At 36.7% G+C, this 22,033-nt stretch overlaps 1 protein-coding gene across 2 annotated transcripts in view; it reads right to left on the bottom strand.

The window, feature by feature from the left end:
- The window catches only part of BCL2L13 (BCL2 like 13), a 70,522-nt gene that overhangs the window by 35,872 nt on the left and 12,617 nt on the right, over positions 1-22,033 (bottom strand). For both annotated transcript variants that reach the window (XM_036759592.1, XM_036759593.1), the window contains exon 2: positions 20,274-20,462. In XM_036759592.1, coding sequence (XP_036615487.1) covers positions 20,274-20,394 — 121 coding nt within the window. In that variant the 5' untranslated portion in view covers positions 20,395-20,462. The remainder of the gene's footprint in view (positions 1-20,273; positions 20,463-22,033) is intronic.

The following is a 22,033-nucleotide window of genomic DNA, read 5'->3' as shown; positions in this document are numbered from 1 at the left end:
TATCAAAGTTGGTCATCAAACAATGTGGCTCTTACTGTATACAATGTTCTCCTGGTTCTGCTCATTTCACTCAGCATCAGCTTCCAGGTTTTTCTGAAATTCGCCTGCTCATCATTTCTTACAGCACAATAATATTCTATTACATTTATATACCACAACTTGTTCAGCCCTTCCCCAATTGATGGGCATCTCAATTTCCAATTCTATGCCACCATGAAAAGAGCTGCTGTAAATATTTTTGCACATGTGGGTCCTCTTCCCTTTTTTATGATCTCTTTGGGATACAGACCTAGTAGTGGTATTGCTGGATCAAAGGGTATGCACGGTTTTATAGCCATTTGGGCAGCTCCTATTTTATTGAGAAAATATAAGCTATCATAAATTCTGTCACCCATTTCAAACCACAAAACCTCTAAACCTTTCCTCTTCTCCTCTGCTCCATTTTCAGAGAAATACATGGCATTCTCCTTTCGAATGCTAACCCCTCTAAACCTGCCCTTATTTCCAACTCTTCCTAACTCCTTCATGAGTTTGTCCAATCAATCATTTCCCCCTCTGGTAACATAGCTCTATTTGCTGGCTCCTCCATGATCTACAAATACACTCTGGTCACTCACCCAAATTTTAAAAAATCTTCCCTTTACATTGTCATTCCCAAAAGAGACTTCTATTCTTCTTTACCAGTAAGCTTCTAGAAAGAATTATTCATATTCTCTGTCTCCACACTTCACCATCCACTGAAATCTCAATCCCTAGTAATTCTGCTTTTAAAATCAACTCTACTGGAATCGCTCTCTCCAAGTTGCTACTCTCTTAAACTGCTAAATCTAAATCTTTCCTCGATGGAAGGTTGGGTATTAGTGAATAGGTCCTCCTAGACTCTTCTCTATTAGCTTCTAAGACAATGCTTCACCCTAGTTTTCTTCTGACTCATTTCTTCCTTCTTCTGCTCCTCCACCTCATAGAACCCCTTTGTCCCTCTAAGATGCAGCATGCAAACCAATTTCTAAATTAAAACCTTTCTTAATCACCTCAACTGCTAGTGCTCTCACTCCTAAATCACCTTACAGTTAATACTTGGTATTTATTTCATTTATTCCACATATACTTATACATAATTACCTGCTCTTTCCCATTTGAATATATATATGTAAGCCCCTTGCATGTTTCATTGCCATTTAAGGTTTCATTCATTGTATCTGTATCCCCAGCAGCTAGTAGAGTGCCTATCACATAACAGATTTTGATAAATACTTGCTCACCAATTGATACTGTGACTGAAAGATCCTTCTCAATTTCCTTTGTTCATCATCAATCTCTTGTTCCTTAAGGACAGTTCAGTTATTTCCCAAAGCTCTGTCCTGGGCCCTCTTCTAGTTCTATATTCTCTCCCTTGGTGACATCCCCTGAATATAATTATCCCTTCTCTCTGTCTCTCTGTCTCTCTCTCTCTCACACACACACATACACACACATGTGTGCAAGTGCCCTCATGCACACATACACACACACACACACACACACACACACCCTAATCCCCGCCCCCAAATGCCGTATCTTCAACTGCTGGCTGGTCATCTCCATATCTATGTCCCTAAACCTAAATTATTTCCTCTAAGGGTCTCTATTTTTAGCTGCAAATATCATATTTGTCTTTGAATCTTTCAATCCATTCAAATACAGATCCTTATCAGCTTTCCTCTGGACAACTGTAATAGCCTTTTAATTAATTTTTCTTCCAGTTTCTCTCCTTCTCCAATACAACCTTAACAAAGATGTCAAAATAATCTTTCTAAGGCCAGGTCTGACCAAGTTACTGACCTGTCCAAAAACTTCTAGTGCCTCACTTTCACACCCAAGATAAAATACAGATTGTACAGCTGGGCATTTATGGCCCTCCATAATCTGGCTCCAACCTCCTATTCCAGTCTTATTTCACATCATTTTCCTTAACCTCCTAGCCAAACTGGACTAGCTGGTTGTTCCCCAAACTCAACATGACAGTTCTTGTCTCTATACATTCATAAAAGCTATTCCCTATACCTTGAATGCAGTACTTCCTACTTTTCAGGATACTTATTTTCCTTCAAGACTTTCAGTTTCCTGTTCTCTATGCAGTCTTTCCTAATTTCTCCAGCAGAAAGGATTCTCTCTCTCTTCAAATATTCCTAGCATGCTTAGTCTGACATGCTCCTCTGCTTTCTCACTCATATCAGCTTATAAGTGCATATCTGGCCCTCCCTCTCCACTATCCCAAAAGAATGTAGAACAAGAGACTATATTTATATCTTTGTATTCCTCATACAGCACAGTGGTGCTTAGATGTTTGTCCCAAAAAGAAATCGTTACTTTAAAGAGATAGAAAAATACTATAATAATTCGTAGAGAATAAGGTGGTAGGAATCTAGCATTTTGTCACTTTCACTCTGAATGTCTTAGTCCCTATCTACTCTGGGGTTCTAGCCACATTAACGCAACCTTATCTTTGTAATCTCTCAATCTTTCATTCCTTTAATGTTTAATGTATCAGATAGGCTGAGTTAATTCAAGGTTTCATTCCCCACGCTGCACAGCTAAGGTCATATACGTGCCATGGTCACTAGTCAATGAGGCAATGAGAGGACACAAGGAAGATTAGTCAAGAAGCCTTGTCCAGGAAGTGATGCAAGGACAAAGAGCAGGAAGGTGAACAAGAGCCTAGGGAACGTTTACACAGTTTATACGAAATCAAGTCTCTCTAACCCAAAATAACTAGACCTAGGAAACTATGTTCAGAAAATGAAAGAAAGCCAGAAATACCCTGAGTTTGGACAAGTCACAGATTCTTCCCAAGCATGCAGAGGACCAGCAATTTGACTTTAAGGAAACTGAAGGAAGGAAGGAAGGAACCCAGAGCATCAGCAAATCTACTTTTGGGGAGACTATGTGTTCCCACAAAAGGGTTTAAAGGTCAGTATCCACAAAATCTTACTTCTTAGAACAGTTTATTTAGTTTAGAAACACAGCAGTAGCAGCACCAACTTGTATGTTTAATGTTACTTGTATGGTTACTTGTGTGAAACAGCAAGATTAATAGTTTACATTATAACCTTTTCTGTTTGATTGGCTACAAAGCTGTAGGTTACATGTTTGTTTTTTAAATGAAAAGTGCAGCCTATAACTTGGCAAGCAGTGTTCCTCCTTCCTCCCCTAGTTCTCTCTAGGATACCCACAGTCCATAAAGATCAAATGAGATAATGAGGATAAGACACTTTGCAAGCCTTAAAGTGCTACATAAATGCTAGCCATTATTAGCTATTTTAAGGCAGCAAACAGAGGATTTTATGGCAAAATTAATTAAGTGGAGTAGTTGAGAAAGCTATGCAATGCAATTCACTCTCACAACATGGATTGGCTCTGCTTGAGGTCTAGACAAAGCATGTCTTTCCTCCTTGCTAAGCTTCCCACCAAGTGGAAAATGCAATACAAGCAAGCAGATCCTGTTTCCCCCCTGGCAAGGCGGAGCAGGTCAAATCACCTACCAATGCCATGAGGGCCCCAATATTGCCAGAAATCAAGTCAAAAATCATAAAGTAATGCTAGAGAAATAAGACAAAATAAGAAGATACGGACTACTACAAAGAAAAAAAGAATTCAAGTACCAAAGAACCACAATCAGGATCTTACAAGAACCAAAAGCTACTACTATAAAGGAGAAAACATTTTGGAATACAACATTACAAAAGCAAAAAATTAAGACTTCCAAATGAGAATAATTTAACTTACAAGAATAAGTAAAATCCTGTGGGGAAAGAATTAAAATGTTAATGGAATAGAAATCTTTCAAGTAATTCTGATGAAAAGACCAGAGCTGAGTAGAAACTCTGAAGTGCAAGGTTAATATATTTGGACAATTAGAAGGGGCAAAATGAGATGCTTATATTCTAAGAGAAGGCTAAGAGACAAGTATCCCTTCAAAATCTCCATGACTTCAAGGTTCACAGAATTAGTTAAGAGTTGGAGGTGGTCTTGATGGTCTTAAAATGGAAGGAAAAAAGAATACACTAACAAAGAAACAAGGAAAAAAGGGGATAGAACTTAGTATTTTTCATAATTAGGGGGTTCAAGAAAAATATTTTGCAACTGAGGAAGGGTGGGGAAAAGGTCATCACAGGAACCTCATTTTCATCTGAACTGAACAAAGTAGGTTTGAACACAGAAATACATACTAAGTTTGGGGTAGTAACACATTAAACTCAATAGTGAAACAAGCATGGAAAACGGAGAAGGGGATTTAAAAAGGAGGATGGGAAGAGAATCAAGCAAAACAGATTTCAACTTTGGAAAGTGGATCACGAAGGGAAAAGGAAAGAATGCAAGGGTAAGAACCAGTGATAGAATATAGGCCAAGGGAAGAGAAGTAACAGAAAGTTCACATTCCTTGAAGTTCAATACTTTCTTGTCCTTGTAAAGAGAAGACCAAGGAACAAAGAAAGGGAAAAATATAAGAGAATATGATGGAGGGAAACATACAATGAGCAATCATAACCATAAATATGAATAGGATGAAATCCTCCAAAAAAAACAGAAGAGGAAAAAGAATAAATTAGGAAACAGACCCAAAAATACATGGTTTATAAGAAATACATTTGAAACTTAGAATTCACAAGAGAAAAAAGAGAAGCTGAAGTAAAATTTATTATGTTTCTAAAAACTCAACAAAGTAGCGGTAATAATTATGATGTCAGAAAAGGCAATAGTAAGAACAAAGTTATAAACAGGGAACTACAGTTTACTAAAAGGTATGATAGGTAATGCAATACTAAGAATGTATATATGCATCAAATTACATAGCATCTTAGTACTTAAAGGAAAAATTAATCGAATTACAAGGAGAAACAGACAGGGGAATCATAATAGTTAGGGGCTTCAATAAAGCCCTTTCAGACCAAGAAAAATTTTCCCTTTTATTTTGTCTTTAAAAATGCTACTTGTTATATGGGATGACTCTGGGAGAAGTAGTGGAAAAAGAAACCTATGAGGATATTAAAAACAAAAGAAATCAATAAAAACATAAAAATATTAAGTATAATAAACCCATAAATAATACAATGTAAATGTAAAAATGTAAGTACAACAGATCTTACTAATAAGACAGGGCAGTTAGGTGGTGCTGTGGATAGAGCACCAGCCCTGGGAGTCAGAAGGACCTAAATTCATATTATTATTTAATATTTTAGTTTTCAACATTGATTTCCACAAGATTTTGAGTTCCAAATTTTCTCCGCATTTCTACCCTCCCCCCCACTCCAAGGTGGCATATATTCTGATTGCCCCATTCCCCAGTCAGCCTTCCCTTCTGTCACCCCACTCCCCACCCAACCCCTTTCCCCTTACTTTCTTGTAGGGCAGGATAGATTTCTATGCCCCATTCCCTATATATCTTATTTCCCAGTTGCATGCAAAAACAGCTCTTTTTTTTGAGCATCTGCTTTTAAAATTTTGAGTTCCAAATTCTCTCCCCTCTTCCCTTCCCACCCACCCTCCCTAAGAGGGCAAGCAATTTAACATAGGCCACACGTGTATCATTACGCAAAACACTTCCACAATAATCATGTTGTAAAAGACTAACTATATTTCCCTCCATCCTATCCTGTCCCCCTTTATTCAGTTTTCTCCCTTGACCCTGTCCCTTTTTCAAAAGTGTTTGCTTTTGATTACCTCCTCCCCCTATCTGCCAGGGGGACCTAAGTTCAAATCCAGCCTCAGACACTTGACACTTATTAGCTGTGTGACTCTGGGCAAATCACTTAACTAATGAGACAAAATACGTGTAAAAAATTTGACAAAGCACATCCACTTCTATTAAAAACATAAGAATAAATGGACTTCCTAAATATTGCTAAAACACCTAAAACCAAGAGATGGTATTATATGTGCTAGAGACATGCTAGAAGTCTTTCTAACAGGGGGAAACCTGAATGACCATTGTCACCAGTACACAGTTCTAAAAATGATTAGTGAAGCAATCAGACAAAGAAAAAAATTGAGAGGATAAACACAGGTAAAGAGGAAAAAAAATTAGTTCTTTTTGCAAGTGATACAATGTTCTACTTAGAGAATGCTAGAGATTTCAACTAGAAATTAACTGACAACCAATAAATTCAGAGAAACTGCAAGATATAAAATAATCCCACACAAATCAAACTTTCTTATGTAATACCAAAAACCAATATGAAGAGAAAGTAAGAAATTTCATTCAAAACAACAAAAGAATGTATACAATATTTGAGAGTCCATATACAAGCATACTGACAAAAATTACGCCAATACAACTATATGACACTCTTTACAAGAGTCAAGTTAAGTCTAAATATGAGGCCATGTACATGCTCATGGCCAGGACATACCAGTATAAAAAGAAATGACAATACCACTTAGTTAATTTATTTATTCAGCACCATGTTAATAAAACTACAAGAGGTGTTATATAGAGCTAGAAAAAAAAAAGAAGAAAATTCATCTGGAGGAACAAAATATCAAGAATTTCAAAGGTAACAGTGAAAAAATCTCAGAAACTAGATCTCAAACTATATTTTAAAGCAATAAACATCAAAATCATTTGGTACTAAATAAAAAAGACAGGTTAATTAGTGTAAAAGAATAGGTACACAACATTCAGAAGAACAGAAACATAGTAACGCAATGTTCAATAAATCCAAAGACACCAAGTACAAGAGAAAGGACTCATTATTTTACTAAAATTGCTAAGAAACTTGGAACTTAATCTGGAGGAAATTAGGTATAGACCAACATCTCAGATCATATTCAATAATAATCTCCAAGTATTTACATACTTTAGAGGTAAAAAGGAATATCATAAACTTTTGATGAGCACCTGGGGAAATATCTTTGTAAACTATGGATAGAGGAACACATAACCATACAAAAAATAAAGAGGGCCACAAAAAAATAAGAGCTAGTCTTTATATACTGCTTTAAGGATTTCACAGCATATTACAAACATTATCTAATTTTGCCTTCACAGTAATCCTGGGAGCTGGATGTTATTAATATCTCCATATTCCAAATGAGAAAACTGAGGGAGACATAAGTAACTTGCCCAGAATCTCTACAAAATGGACAATTATGACTACACAAAATTGAAAAGGTTTTGCATAAACAAAATCAACACAGAGTTAGTCAATAAACATTAAGTGCCTACTACATGCCAGGCACTGTGCTTAAGCACTGAAGATACAAAGAAAGTATAAGACAGTCCTTGCCCTCAAGGAGCTCACAATCTCACAAGGGAGACAACACATTAAAAAGATGCTAAGGGTGGGGCGGGGCGGGGTGCAGTGATGAAATTGGAAAGTAAGTGAACTTAGCTAGCTGGGAACATGATGAAGTCCTGCAGTGGGTAGAAAATGATCTGACAAGGTGTCAATTTCTAAATTAATTTCATCTTGCACAATGCTAAGTTTCAGGATATGATAAGGTCCAGGAAATCAGCTGGGTGGGAAATGATCAGAGGAATTACCTGGGTGCTCTCTTTAAATGGTGGAAGATCAGAAAGGAGCTCCCAGATGTCCACCCTGATCCTCTCCATCCAGAGGGAAGGAGGAGTTCCAGGAGCAGGGGGTGCTGAGGATTTCATCTTGCAGAAGGATGAGTTTCTGGAGATGGTGATGGGGTCCAGGAAAGCAGCCAGGTGGGAAATGATTGATAGTTGAAATTAGAAGCAAAACAGTGAACTGGGGGGAAAAGTTTTATAGCAAGTCTCTGATAAAGAACTCCTATCTAAAATATATGAGGAACTGATTCAAATATATATGAACAAGATTGCTCCCACATTCATGTGCTGCAGAAGGAACCTGGAGGAAATCACAAAACCATGCTGACTGGGTCCACTATACATGTATGTTACATAATCTCCACTGGACCTTTACTGTGGCATAGCAATCCTTTTACACCTCTTTAAATGTTTCATTCTCCCTTTCATCACAATTTTTGAAAGTTTTTTAAATCTTTTTTACTCCTCAAACTTCCCAAGGCTCCCCCCATCCTAATAGCAGAACTTTACCTTGTATTTTACTAAAAATAATTGAGTCCACTTGTCAAGAATACCCTCTTTCTCTCCTCCTCATCTCACACCGCTTTGATACCTTCCCGGACTATCTCTATCTCACCTGTCTTAGGCTTTCTCCTTCCCAAGGAAAACCTCTAGACACGAACAAATGACCTCAATCCGTGCCATCTTTTCCAGCAGACTGCACCTGCTCACTGATCCTGAATCTTTCCCTGCATACTAAACGCTTTCTTATTGCCTACAAACGTGCCTATGTCTCTTCTATCCTCAAAGAATCTCCACTTGATCTGTCCATCCCCAATAGTTTTCCTATATCTTTCCTCCCCTTTATGGCTAAAGTCCTTAATCCTTAAGATCTTGTACAACTTGGTGCCTCCATTTAGTTTCCTCTCATTCTCTTCTTAATTCTGGAGTCCAACCCCATCATTCAGTTGAAACTGTTCTTTCCAAAGTTACCAGCAATCTATTGTCTACTCTAAGAGCCTTTTCTCAGTCATTATCCTTCCTAACTTCTATGTAGCCTTTGACATTGTCCACCATGCTCCTCTTCTTGACACTTTCATCACCTTGTTCTCTGTCTCTCCTTAACCTTCTCCTGTCTGACCACCTCTTCTAAGACTCCTTTGTTGTACCTACAACTGGACCATGTGCAATAATGATGGATGTCCCTCAGAACCCTGTACTGGGCCCTCTTCTCTCTAGATTATCTCATCTAGTAATCTCATGAGATCCCATGGTTTTAATTATTATCTCCATGCTTATGATTCTCAGATCTACATATTCTGCCCTACCCTCTCTCCTAAACTTCCAGTCTCCCATCTCTGATCACCTATTGGACATAATGAACTGTACGTCGTGTTTAAAACATCTTAAACTCAAAATGTCCAAAACCGAACTCATTTTCCTTTCCCCAAGTCCTCCCCTCTTCTTAATTTCCCTATTACTGTTGAGGAAAACACTATCCTCTGAGTTATCCTCACTCACACCTCCCATATCCACAGCTGCTAAGCCGAGTTGATTTTACTTTTGTAACATCTCTCATTTGTTGTCTCCTCTCTTCTAACATTGCTGCTACTCTGGTACATGCCCTTATAACCTCATGCCTGAAGTACTGCAATAGCCTTCTGGTTAGTTTTCTTGCGTCAAATCTCTCCTTAATCTAATTCATCCTCCACTCAGCTGTAAAATCGATATTCCTAAAGCAAAAACTTGACAATGCCAACACTGTTCAATAAATGCTTTTGGCTCCCTATTGCCTTCAGGATCAAATATAAAATCTTCTTTTTGACTCTGAATGACCTTCAAAATCTAGCCCTTTTCAGTCTTCCTTCTCACTCCATTCCATGTATTCTACGGTCCACTGATACCAGCCTCCTTGCTAGCCCTCACACAAGACACTTCATCCCTTGACTACATGCATTTTCCTTGGATGTCCCTTGGGCCTGGAATTCTCTTTCTCCTCATCTTTGCCTCCCAGCTTCTTTCCAGTCTCAACTTAAAGCTCACTTTCTGAAAGCTTTCCCCAGTCCTCCTTAAAGTTAGTGCTTTCCTTATGAGATTATCAACAATTTATCTTGTTTACATATTGTCTGTACAGTCATTTGCATATTGCCTTCATCATTTGACAATGAGATGCTTGAGAAAAAAGGCTGTTTTTTGCCTTTCTTTGGCTCCCCAGCAGTTAGCATAGTGCCTGGCACACAACAGGAGCAAAATAAATGTTTGCTGACTTACAAGAGCCATTCTCCAATAGATAAATGGCCAAAGGATACAAATGAGCACTTTTCTTTTTTTAATTATGTATATATATACATATATGTGTATTTTTTTAATTAGTAAAAATCTTCCTTCTCTCCTGCCTATCTTAAACTCCCTACCCAGCACCATGAGAATGAAAGAAAAACAAAAACTCCTATTATAAATCCACATATAGTCAAGCCAAACAAATTTAACATCCAAAAAAAATGACGGCTTGTGCCCTCTGAGTTCTACACCTGTCTCTCAGGATGTGGGTAACAGCACTGCTCCTCTCAGATTGTGGCTGCTTTTCTGGAGTCACTGACCAGAGTCTCTAATTCTTCAAAGTCATTTTATCTTTACAATATTGTTACTGTTGTATAAATTGTTCTCCTGTCTTCGCTCACAAACTTGTACACCAGTTCATACAAACATTCCCAGGTTTCTCTAAAACCATTTCCTTCTTCACTTCTTACAACACTATCAAATTCTATCAAACGTATAAACTACAACTTGTTCAGCTGTTCCTAAATTGATGGACACTTCCTCACATTCTCATTCTTTGCTATATCAAAGAGCTAAAAATATTTCTCTAAATACTTAGTTTGTTCTGCTTTGGACTAATCCCTCCACTAACTTACCTTTCTTTAATTCCCCCTTCTCCCTTTTCCCTCCTATTTCTCTGCTGAATGAAATGTATTTCTGTACCTAATTGTGCGTATTTTTGTACGGGTTCCACCAAGTGACAAAACCACAGTATCCCCTTTGGTCCGAGGTTTTTGCCTTGGTTATTGCTCTGCTTTAGACTGGGCTACAGACCCCACTTTTCTGATTTGTACAGAATGAGTAAATTAATTTAGGTAGTGTTATTTTTATCATATTGGGTTAAACTACTGGTGAGCAATGAATGTTTTCCTGGATATTTATATCTGTTTTTACTTCTGCAAAAAGTGTTTTTGTAGTTGGATTCATAGAATAACTGGGTGAATCTTGATAAATATCCTCCCAAATATTTTATAGCTTCTGAAGTGATTCTAAATAGAATTTCTTTTTCTAGCTCCTCTTGATGGCTTTTTTTGGTTACATATAATAATGCTGATGATTTCTAAGAATTTATCTTACATCCTGAAATTCTGCTTTAAAAATATTTAAAAGAGCTCTTTTTGCAGTAGCAAAGAAATGTAAATTGATGAAGTATCCATGTGACGGATTACAATTATACTGTAAGAAATGACAGAGAGGATGGATTCGGAGAAACCTGAGAAAACTTGTACGAACTGAACTCAACCAAGAGAGCAATTTATTCAATAGTGACAACATTATAAAGAAAAACAACTATGAAAGACCAACCATGAATCCAGAGGCCCAGTGAGGAATCGTACTATTCACAATCTGACAGAGAAGTAAGGACACAAGGAACAGATGTATGTACACGTTTTCAGACACGGCCAATGTGTGAATTTTTGTTTTTCCTGATTCTACTTAACTTTTTACAAGGGTGTGAGACAAAGGAGACTAGTGATAGCGATACCAAAACAACAACATCAAAAAGATAAACAAATAGTGGGCAAGTAGCCAATTAGTCAATAAGCACTTATTAACTAGGGTGGGGTTTTTTTGGAGGGGGGAAGGCAGGGCAATTGGGGTTAAGTGACTTGCCCAAGGTCACACAGCTAGTAAGTGTCTGAGGATGGATTTGAACTCAGGTCTTCCTGATTCCAGGGCCGATGCTCTACTCACTGAACCACCTAGGTGCCCCTCAGTGAGCATTTATTAAGTGCCTACTCTGTGCCAGGTGCTATGTGCTGGAGATATAAAACAAAGCAAAAGCCAGTCCCTGCCCTCAAAGAACTGACAATCTAATGAAAGAGACATCTAATATGCACAAACAAGTTATATACTGGATAAACAGGAAATAATTAACAAAAGGAAGGTACTAGAATTAATTAAGAGGAGTTGGGAAAGGCTTCCTGTAGAAGATGCAATCCTAGCTAGGACTTGAAGGAAGTCAGGGAATCCAAGAGGTGGGAAAGAAGACGAGAATTCCAGACATAGGAGAAAGCCAGAAAAAGTGCCAAAAGCTGAGAATGGTGCTCTATTCTACCATTATTTTTTAATCATAGATGCGAAGAGAAGATCTAGAAGGATATATATGTTGAGGTTTAAACTCTGCACACCCAGGACCACCAAAAATTGTTGGGGTTTCATGATGTGTTATGGTAGAACCATCTCAAAGAATTCAGAGTCAGACTACCTCTAATCCAAGTATAGGCATTTATTCAAATTGACACCTCTCATGGAGCAGGCTAAGTTCCAAGAAGAACCAGCAACTTCAGAGAGAGCAAGATGGATTTTTATAGCACAAAGATGCTAATTACACAATCAAAATTTACATAGAGTATAGGAATATGATTAATATTAAAAAGGCAGGAGGAGTTTGTTAAGGGATTAGGTAATGGAGGAGGGGTCCCTTCTATGGTCGGGTGGTTAAACATTCTGGTCGTGCTGCCCTCCAACTGGCTAGCGGTCCTGTCTGGGGCTATCAAGATAGTTAGGTATTGTGGTCCTGTCTTGGGCTACACTGATGATGTGATTGTGGTTGAGTAAAAGAACACACCTGTTCAAATATGTGAGCAGTGAGGCATGCATGAAGAATTGGGGGGTGGAGGGTGAGTAGCTAGGTAGGTACAGTGGGCCTGCTATTCAGTGGGGCCTATAAGGAAGTTAGAATATTGGGGCTGGGGACAGCTTTATTAGGATTCCATCATACAGACAAGTAGGACAATTATGGAACTAACATGTTAAATTTATTATATATATGAAATGCAAGCTGATGGAAGATTCTTACCAATCAAGAAATAGAGGACACAAAACTAAAATAGATCATTTTGTTTATATTGAAATATTTATGCACATAAAAAATGAATGCATATGGGAAAGCAAAAGGGAAAATGTCCAAAAAAATCTTTTTATCAACTATCTCTAGAAAATGTTTGTTGTACAAGATATATAGGTAACTAAAAGAAACATGTATGACTAAAAGCCATTTCTGAGGAGATAAGTGGTCAAAGGATATGAACAAATAATTCCAAAAATAATTCTAAAAATTTTAACCACCATCTTAAAAAATAAACATACATCGAAACAATCCAGAGGTTTTACTTACCCAGAAAATGACACACATGTCAAGAGAGGAATAATCAACAGTGGGGGGTTATGATCCAAGGAGACCTCTATCCACACCTTAAAACATTTATAGCAGCATTTTTTGCGGTAGCAAGGAAGGAAACTAGCATAAAAATACATACTATGTGCTAGGCACTGTGCCAAGTACTTTAAAAATATTATCTCATTTGACTTTCACAATAATCTTGCAAGGTTGGGGCTATTATTACCCCCAGTTTAGCAAACTGAGGTACAGAGACATTAAGCAGCTCAGCCAAGATCACATAAGCAACACAGGATGGATCTGACCTCATGCTTTCCTGACTATGGTCAGTTTTCTAGCTACTGCACCACCTAGCTGGAAACTAGAAATAACACAGAAACCCATCAACTAGGAAATAGTTTAACAAACTGAGGCATACAAATACAATGGAATATTACTGTGCGGTAAGAAATATGAATATAATGAATACAGTGACACATGTAAAGATTTATATAAACTGATGCAAAATGAAACAAGTATAGTTAGGAAAACATGTAAATGGAAAGAACCACCATAAACAATTGTCATGAATGTTGCCAAAGTATAAAGAACAAATCTGACCCTTAAGGAAGAGAACTGAAAAGACATCTCCTCCACTCCACCCCAAGGCTCCTTTGCCGAGGTGGGGGATGCACAATGTAGAACATTACACATAAGATTTTTTCCAATGTGCTGATCAGTATTACTGATACTTTTCTTCTTTTAATTTTAATTTATTTTTAATTTTAATCTTTTAATTTTTATTAAAAATTCTTTGTGATAAGGAATGGCTCTTTGGAAGATATAAGGAGAGGACTACAGGAGGAACCTAGGTGATTTAAAAATAAAAGATATCAATAAAAAAATCTATTTTTAAAAATTCCAATTCTAATAGAAACTTGTGTTTCAAATACAATCCTTTCTGTTCTTCTGTATCTGTGAAACTGCTCACATTTGATATTTATCAAGTATAGAGTAATTTAAAATATTTTTAAAAAAAAAATATGAACAGGATTGCTTTTTTATTAACATAAAACATAAAAAGTGTTTCCATGTACAAAGAACACAAAAAAATTGCATATGAAATTGTGAATCTTTTCCATACTACTCGATTTTTTTAAAAGTATATAATAAATTCCAAGTGGTGTTTTTAAAAGTCAACCTTCTCTGTGCTTTCTTCCGAATACTTTTTAAAATGTTTCACTGGACGTTCTAATTTTCTTTTCCATATTTTCAATATTGACGGGGGGAAGCATGGAAAGCTGAGCTGAGCTTGAACAGCTCCTAAAGCATAAGAGGAGAAAAGGCTCATTCTTTAATTTGAACTAGATATTAGGGTGATTAAGTAGCAAACAGTGTGGTTAGGTGATAGGTTTTCTTAAGTGCACAGATAACTATTAGTTCATTTTTGTTCTTGGTCATTTCTTAAATTTTATACAGATGTAGTTAATCACTATTATTTCAAAAATACTTTTCACTATATAAAACACACAAAAAAATACATTGGGGAATGGGGAAAAGTAGATCCTTGTAACAAATAAGCATAGCCAAGCAAAACAAATACAGACAGTGGCCATGTAGAAACATAAATGTGTCCCACACCTTGAATTCATAAGCTCTCTGTTAAGAGGTTTGTTCACATGCTTCATCATTCTCATCCTTCAGTATTATCTTCCCTCATCCCCTCAAAAATCTATCCCCATCTCTTTCTCTGCATATAAGTCTATTCACACCTCCTTTAGTACTGTCATGTATATATTTTGAGTTTATTATAGAAAAGGAGGTGAGATGTTGACAAGCCTAATATTTGCCATACTGCTTCTAGTTTTCCCAGCAGTTCATATTAAGTAGGGAGTTCTTTTATAAGAATCTGTGCTTGGGATTTATTAAACACAGTATTATTTAGTTTCGCTGTTTCTGATCTTCCCTTGTTTAATGTTCCATCAAGCCATGTTTCTAGCTAACCAAGACCAAAAGCTTCTAATTATCTGTAAAGAAATCTGAGAAAAGAAACATTCTCCATGATGACAAAATGCATTAAAATATATGCAATAATTCATTAAGGTTTATATATATTTATATATTATGTATTTAATAAATTATGTAAAGACAATTTAAATTTTTGTTTTGACAAAAAAAAATTTTTAAACTGAAAAGAGAAGCTATTCCAAGCTCATAGTTAGAGTCAAGGAAATATAGTTAGAATATTAATACTTAAGCCAATATGCAGATTGAACATACCACCGATCAAAATACTAGCAAGCTACTTCTTAGAACCAAAGTTATAATCAAGTTCATTATGGAAAAAGTAACAGGTAAGACTATAAGGAAACATGAAAAATAAAACTGGGAAACCCATAAAGCAGTAATTATTATGCTACCTACACATACCCAAACACACATGCACGCACACACACGCACACACGCACACACACACACCCCAGAACAAGATCCAGGAATCCATAATCAGGACCTAGCAATATGCTCAAAAAAAAACCAATAAGCGGTTAATGACAACAATGAAGTACAAAAACAAATGCAATTATAAAACAAAAGGACCCATATCTACAAAAGGCAGAGGAAAAAACACATACAAACAAAATGTGCTCAACAACTGGGGAATGGCTGAACAAATTGTGTTATATGAATGTAATAGAATATTTCTGCACTATAAGGAATCACAAATATGGAAAAATTCAAGAAAAGATTGAAAGACTTGTATGAAGTAATGCAGAGTAAAGAAAGCAGAACCCAAAAAAGCATACAAAAACTACAGTAATGTAAATTTAAAAAAAAAAAACATGAAAAAGCAAACGCATCTCAGGTCAAAAAACAAATAATGTTGGTACCAAAGATCAAATTCAAAGTACTCATTCCTTCTTCTACTAATAACTAATAAGCTACAAAAGAGAAAAATAACAAATACTAATAATCAAAATCACTCTATAGAATGCTTTTGTTAAATGGTTTCAGGGTTATTAGTTGGCAGAGAATGTTCGTTGTGTCAAAATAAAGTACCAATAAAAGGATTTCTTTTTAAAATCTGCTTGTAATTTCTTCCATTTTCATTCCATTCTCCATAAAATGCAAAAGTAATCTTCCTAAAACACAAGTCTGATCATGACACTCCCTTATTCAAGAATCTTTAGCAGTTCCCTACTGTCCCTACATACATTTCAGCTTGATCAGCATGAGCTTCAGTTTCTACTTCCAGTGACAAATTAATAAAAACTGTTGGAAAAATTGGGATAGTTCTATGACAAAAGAGGAGGGTTTGATTTATACCATATAATACATAGTAAACTAATTATTAATAATCACATTTTTTTAAAATGGATAAAAAGGAATAATATGTCTCAACTATGGACAGGAACATTTTTATCAAAGAGAAGAAATAACTGAAGATAATATTCACAGTTTGATTATACAAACATGAATATTTTATACAACAAAATCAGTACGTCTAAAATTAAAAGAAACAGATTGTAGAAAAATACCTGCAATAAATCAAAGTTATTCAACCCCATAAAGAACTAATATGAGAGTAAAACATGCTCCCCCCCCACAATGGAGCAGTAGACAGAGCATACAGACATATACTTATGAAGGAAAATGTATCAATCAATGTTAGTAACCAAATGATGTACTCCTGCAGATTAATAAAAAGAAATGTTTTCTTAAAAATCAAAACAACCATAGAATACTACTACCATACTCTCAACAAAATGGCAAAGATAATAGCCTCAGATGATAGAAACCCAATGCTGGAAGGGCTATTAGGGAAACCAGCAATCTAATACATCATTGCTATTTCTACAGGGTAACAAATAAGCATTAAACACCTATCATGTGCCAGGTATTATGCTAAGTGTTTATAAATATTAACTCATTTCATCCTCACAACAAACTTCTGAGGTAGATGCTATTATTATCCCTATTTTAGAGTAAGGAAACTGAGGTAGACAGGTTAAGCAACTTGCTCAGGGTCACATATACCAAGTATCTGAGGCCAAATTTTAACTCAGGTCTTCCAGATTCCAGACCCGGAGCTCTATCTACCGAACCACGTAGCTGCCACTATGGACTGGTACAAACATAATGTGGCAATATTGTACCTTTTGACCCCTTGATGGAATGAATCCCAAAAATATCCTAAAGGGAGCTAACCACAATAACATTTACACTGTTTTATTTATTAAAAAAAACCAATTATGTAGAAGCAAGCTATTATGTCAAACAATTAAAAAATGACCAGATCTTGGGATATTAATGTTTATTGTTATTATTGACAATTATAATGGTAATAGCTAGGATTTAAAGTTTGCAAAGTGCTTTACAAATACTATCTCATTTTATCCTTAAACTGAAGCAAAAAAAGGTTAAGAAATTTGTCCAGGGTCATTCATGTAGTAAGCGACTGAAGCTAGATCTGAACTCTGGTATTCTTGACTCCAAGTCCAAGGCTCTATCCACTGCACACGTAGCTGTCTTTAGGTCAATCATAAAGAGTAAAATTTACCTAGGACAATCATATATCTTCAACAAAAAAAAAAAAATGAACTGAATTCCACTGTATTTAAGACTAAACCAGGAAGAGCCAAAATAAATAAAATTATAGACCAATTTCCCCACGGAATATTGATGCAAAAAATTTTAATAAAATAATAGCAAGATTACAGCAATTTATCATAAGGATCATACACTATGACCAGGTGGAATTTATACCAGGAATGCGGGGCTAATTGAATATTAGAAAAACTATCAGCATAATTAACCATATGCAGAAAAACCTTTTGACAAAACAATATCCATTCCTATTAAAAACACTACAGAGCATAGGAATAAATGGAGCTTTCCTTAAAATGATAAGTAGCATCTAAGTAAAACCATCAGCAAACATTATCTGACTGAAGTTGGCCTAGCTATACAAGATCTCAAACTGCATTATAAAGTGGTAAACATCAAAACTATCTGGTACTGGCTAAGAAATAGAGTGGTGAATCAGAGGAATAGACTAGATACATAAGAAACAGCAGAAAAGACCACAGTAATCTAGTGTTTGATAAACCCAAAGACCCCAGCTTTTGGGACAAGAACTCACTATTTAAGAAAAACTGCTGGTAAAACTGGAAAACAATATGACAGAAACTAGGTATAGACCAACATCTTAAATCAGATACCAAGATAAGGTCAAAAATGGTTACATGATTTAAACATAAAGGGTGATACCATAAGCAAATGAGGAGAGCACGGAATAGTTTACCTGTCAAATCTACGGAGAAGGGAAGAATTTATGACCAAATTTATGACCAAAAAAGAGAGCATTATTGGATGTAAAATGGGCAACTTTGATTATATTAAATTCAACAGGTTTTACAAAAACAAAACCAGTGCAACCAAGGAAAGCAGAAGGCTGAGAAACAATTTTTACAGCAAGTTTCTCTGATAAAGGCCTCATTTCTCAAGTATATAGAGAACTGAGTCAAATTTATAAGAATACAAGTCATTCCCCAATTGATAAATGGTCAAAGAATATGAACAAGCAGTTTCCAGATGAAGAAATCAAAGTTATTGTCATATAAAAAATTCTCTAAATCACTACTGATTATAGAAATGTGAATTAAAACTACTCTGAGGTACCACTTCACACCTATCAGATTAGCTAATATGACAGAAAAAAAGTAAACCAATAAATGTTGGAGGAGATGTGCAAAAATTGGGACACTTATGCACTACTGGTGGAGTTGTGAACTGATTCACCAACTCTGGAGAGCAATTTGGAATTATGCCCAAAGATCTATAAAACTATGTATATATTTTGATCCAGCAACACCATTACTACATAGGTCTATCTGCCAAAGAGATCCAAAAAAAGAGAAAAGGACCTATTTTGCAAAAATATTTATAGCAGTTCTTTTTATAGTGGCAAAGAATTAGAAATTCAGAGGATGCCTAGCAATTGGGAATGACTGAACAACTTGTGGCATATGATTGTAATGGAATATTACTGTGCTATAAGAAATAGTGAGCAGGCTGATTTCAGAAAATCTGGAAAGACTTATATGAACTGATGCTGAATGAAGTGAGTAGAACCAGGAGGACATTGTACACAGGAACAACAGCAATACTATAGGATGATCAACTGTGAATGACTTAGCTCTCCTCAGCAATACAATGATACCAGACAATTCAAAAGGACTTGTGATGGAAAATGCTATCTACCTCCAGAGAAAGAACTGATGAAATCCGAAGCCAGATCAAAGCATACCATTTTTTATTTTCTGCATTTTTAATGTCTTATTTTTTCCCTTTGGGTCTGTGTCTTCTTTTACAACATGACTAACAGGCAATATGCTTTACATGATTTAAGATGTATAACCAGTATCAAATTGCTTACCATCTCAGGGAGATAAGGGAGGGAGGAAGAAAATTTGGAACTCAAAATTTTTTAAAAATGAACGTTAAAAATTGTCTTTAGGCAGCTAGGTGGCACAGTGAATAGAGCACCAGCCTTGGAGTCGGGAGGACCTGAGTTCAAATCTGGCCTCAGACACTTGACACAGTTACTAGCTGTGTGACCTTGGGCAAGTCACTTAACCCCAATTGCCCTGCCTTCCCCCTTGCAAAAAAAAAAATTGTCTTTACATGTAATTGAGGAAAAAAATAAAACATTTTTTAAAATGCTAACTATATCAATAAGACAAAAGAACAAAATCAAAAGTAAAAACATGACAAAAGAGAGATTTCTATTCCTGTTAGCAGATGACAAGATGGTATATTTAGAAAACTCCATAGTCCCCTTTTGCTCTTATTCTTCTTTCACAACATGACTAATGTGGAAATACCTAAACTAGCCTACCAGTTCTCCAAACTTGGCATGGTGTCTCTTACCACCACACCTTCTTCCTGTTTATACTACATGTCTAAAACACATTCCCACAGCTCAACTCACGTGCAAACTTCTCTAGAAAACTTTTCGTGATCAGCTATGTTAGTTAATTTTTCTCCCTCCCCAAAGTATATTGTTATTTATTTTAATATAATATTGCCACAGGAGGATTACTTAAGTGACTTGAGGGCAGCGACATTTTTTTGGTCTTTGTATCCCCTCCAGCACTTAGCACAATGCTTTGCACATAGTATGTGCCTACATAAATGTCTGAATTGAACTCAATTAGATTTACAGCTACTATTAAGTTCTACCAGCTACTACTAACATCAAGCTCTCTATGTTAAATCACTAATACCACTATTAGTATCACAAGCCAAAACTATTACCTTGAGCTGAGAAAGGATCCTGTTCTTGTGGCTTCTCCCTTGAAAGGAGTCCCAGGTAACTGAGAACAACATATTTTGTTTCATAGTGAAATCCTACAGGCACAGCAACAGAAGATGCCATTAGGTTGGCTGGAAAAGGTCCACAAAATTCCAGTGAGGGGTATTATTCCTCTGGCAAAAATGAAAATGCTGAAAGACAGAAAAATAGTTTTGTTAGTTTTAAACTCTACTAAGTCAAATCAATTGAAAGATTCTCACCATTACCATCACAATTAACCAAAAAGAAAAAGAGGGAACATTTAACTGTTGATTACAGAGATCTTACACACTCAAAATTTTGATTCAGATGTAAACATTTTTCCATCTCTTTCTCTTTTTTTTTTTTAACTTTTTTTTCCTAAGAAGGAGAGGGGATGCTGTTGATCGTTTGTATGAAGAAAATGAAAGAATGATTTGCCCAAGAACTGACAGTTAGGAAATGCCACAGCTGGGACGATAACCTGTATCTGGAGTTTCCTTTCCATCATACCAAGCTGCTTCCAACAAAACAGCTATTCCATTCTTTTGCTTCTTTAAATGATCATTTCCAATCAAAACACAAAACAAAGCAGTGTGCTTTAAAAAGATTTTAGTGGACATTCAACAGGATAAAGAGAAGTTCCCAAGAAATAAGTTTAGGTATGGTGGGTAGAGACAGCCATGGTGGATAAATTTTAAGATTCATAGTAAGCAAATCCTAATCTGACCTTGGACTTGACTGGGTTTGCTGAATTGCCTTTTATCTCTTTAAAAATTTTTGTTATAAAAGAAGTTTTATCATGTGGGGTCACAACAAAACTGTTGTATATGCTTCAAAACCTCATTCTTTGGAAGATTTTAAAGCTAAGATTAAAAATGCAATACTTGGGGCAGCTAGGTGGTGCAGTGAATAGAGCACCAGCCCTGGAGTCAGGAGGACCTGAGTTCAAATCTGGCCTCAGACACTTCACATATGTACTAGCTGTGTGACCTTGGGCAAGTCACTTAACCCCAATTGCCCTGCCAAAAAAAGCAAAAAAAAAAATGCAATACTTTTGGGGCAAAGCAAAGATGGCAGCTGAAAAACAGGGACTCACTTAAGCTCTCCCCGAATCCCTCCAAACACCTGCAAAGAATGGCTCTGAACAAATTCTAGAGCTACAGAACCCACGAAATAAGAAAGAAGCAGGTCTCCAGCCCAGGACAGCCTGGATGGTCGCTGGGAAGGGTCTATTACACTATGCTGGGAGCAGAGTGCAGCCCAGCAGGGGCCACACCAGGACAGACCAGGCGCTGAGGAGATAGGGCTGAGCAGGCCTTAGGGCCATGAATCACTAAGCTGCAGCAGGTGCCGGACTTCTCAACCCACAAATGCCAAACACAACTTAGCAGGTCAGTGGGAAAAGTGGGGGATCCGGGTGAGAGAAGTGTGTGGTCTCGCCCCAGCCCCGGGGGCAGCATAGGTAGCCTGGCAGTGGCAGCAGGAAGTTCCCACGGCTGCTTCCACAGCTCCAGCTGTGGTTGTTTCCAGCTCCAGGCCTACCCAGTGGGAGGAATCAAGCAGCAGATTAGAGTGGGAGTACAAGGAGTGCTTTGCTGGTGCAGAGGCAAGGTTCTCTTCCTTTGCCCTGCTTGGATCTGGGTTGTGGTCCTGGTTGGTGGTTCTTGGGGGAGGAGGAGCACTAGTGTGGCAGAGCTTGCTGTGTAGAAGTAGCTCTGAAAACAGCAAAGCAAAACCCCTG

This window comes from Trichosurus vulpecula, chromosome 5 (genome assembly GCF_011100635.1).
Source record: "Trichosurus vulpecula isolate mTriVul1 chromosome 5, mTriVul1.pri, whole genome shotgun sequence".
Lineage (NCBI taxonomy): Eukaryota > Metazoa > Chordata > Mammalia > Diprotodontia > Phalangeridae > Trichosurus > Trichosurus vulpecula.
This window is presented reverse-complemented; position numbering and strand designations above follow the sequence as displayed.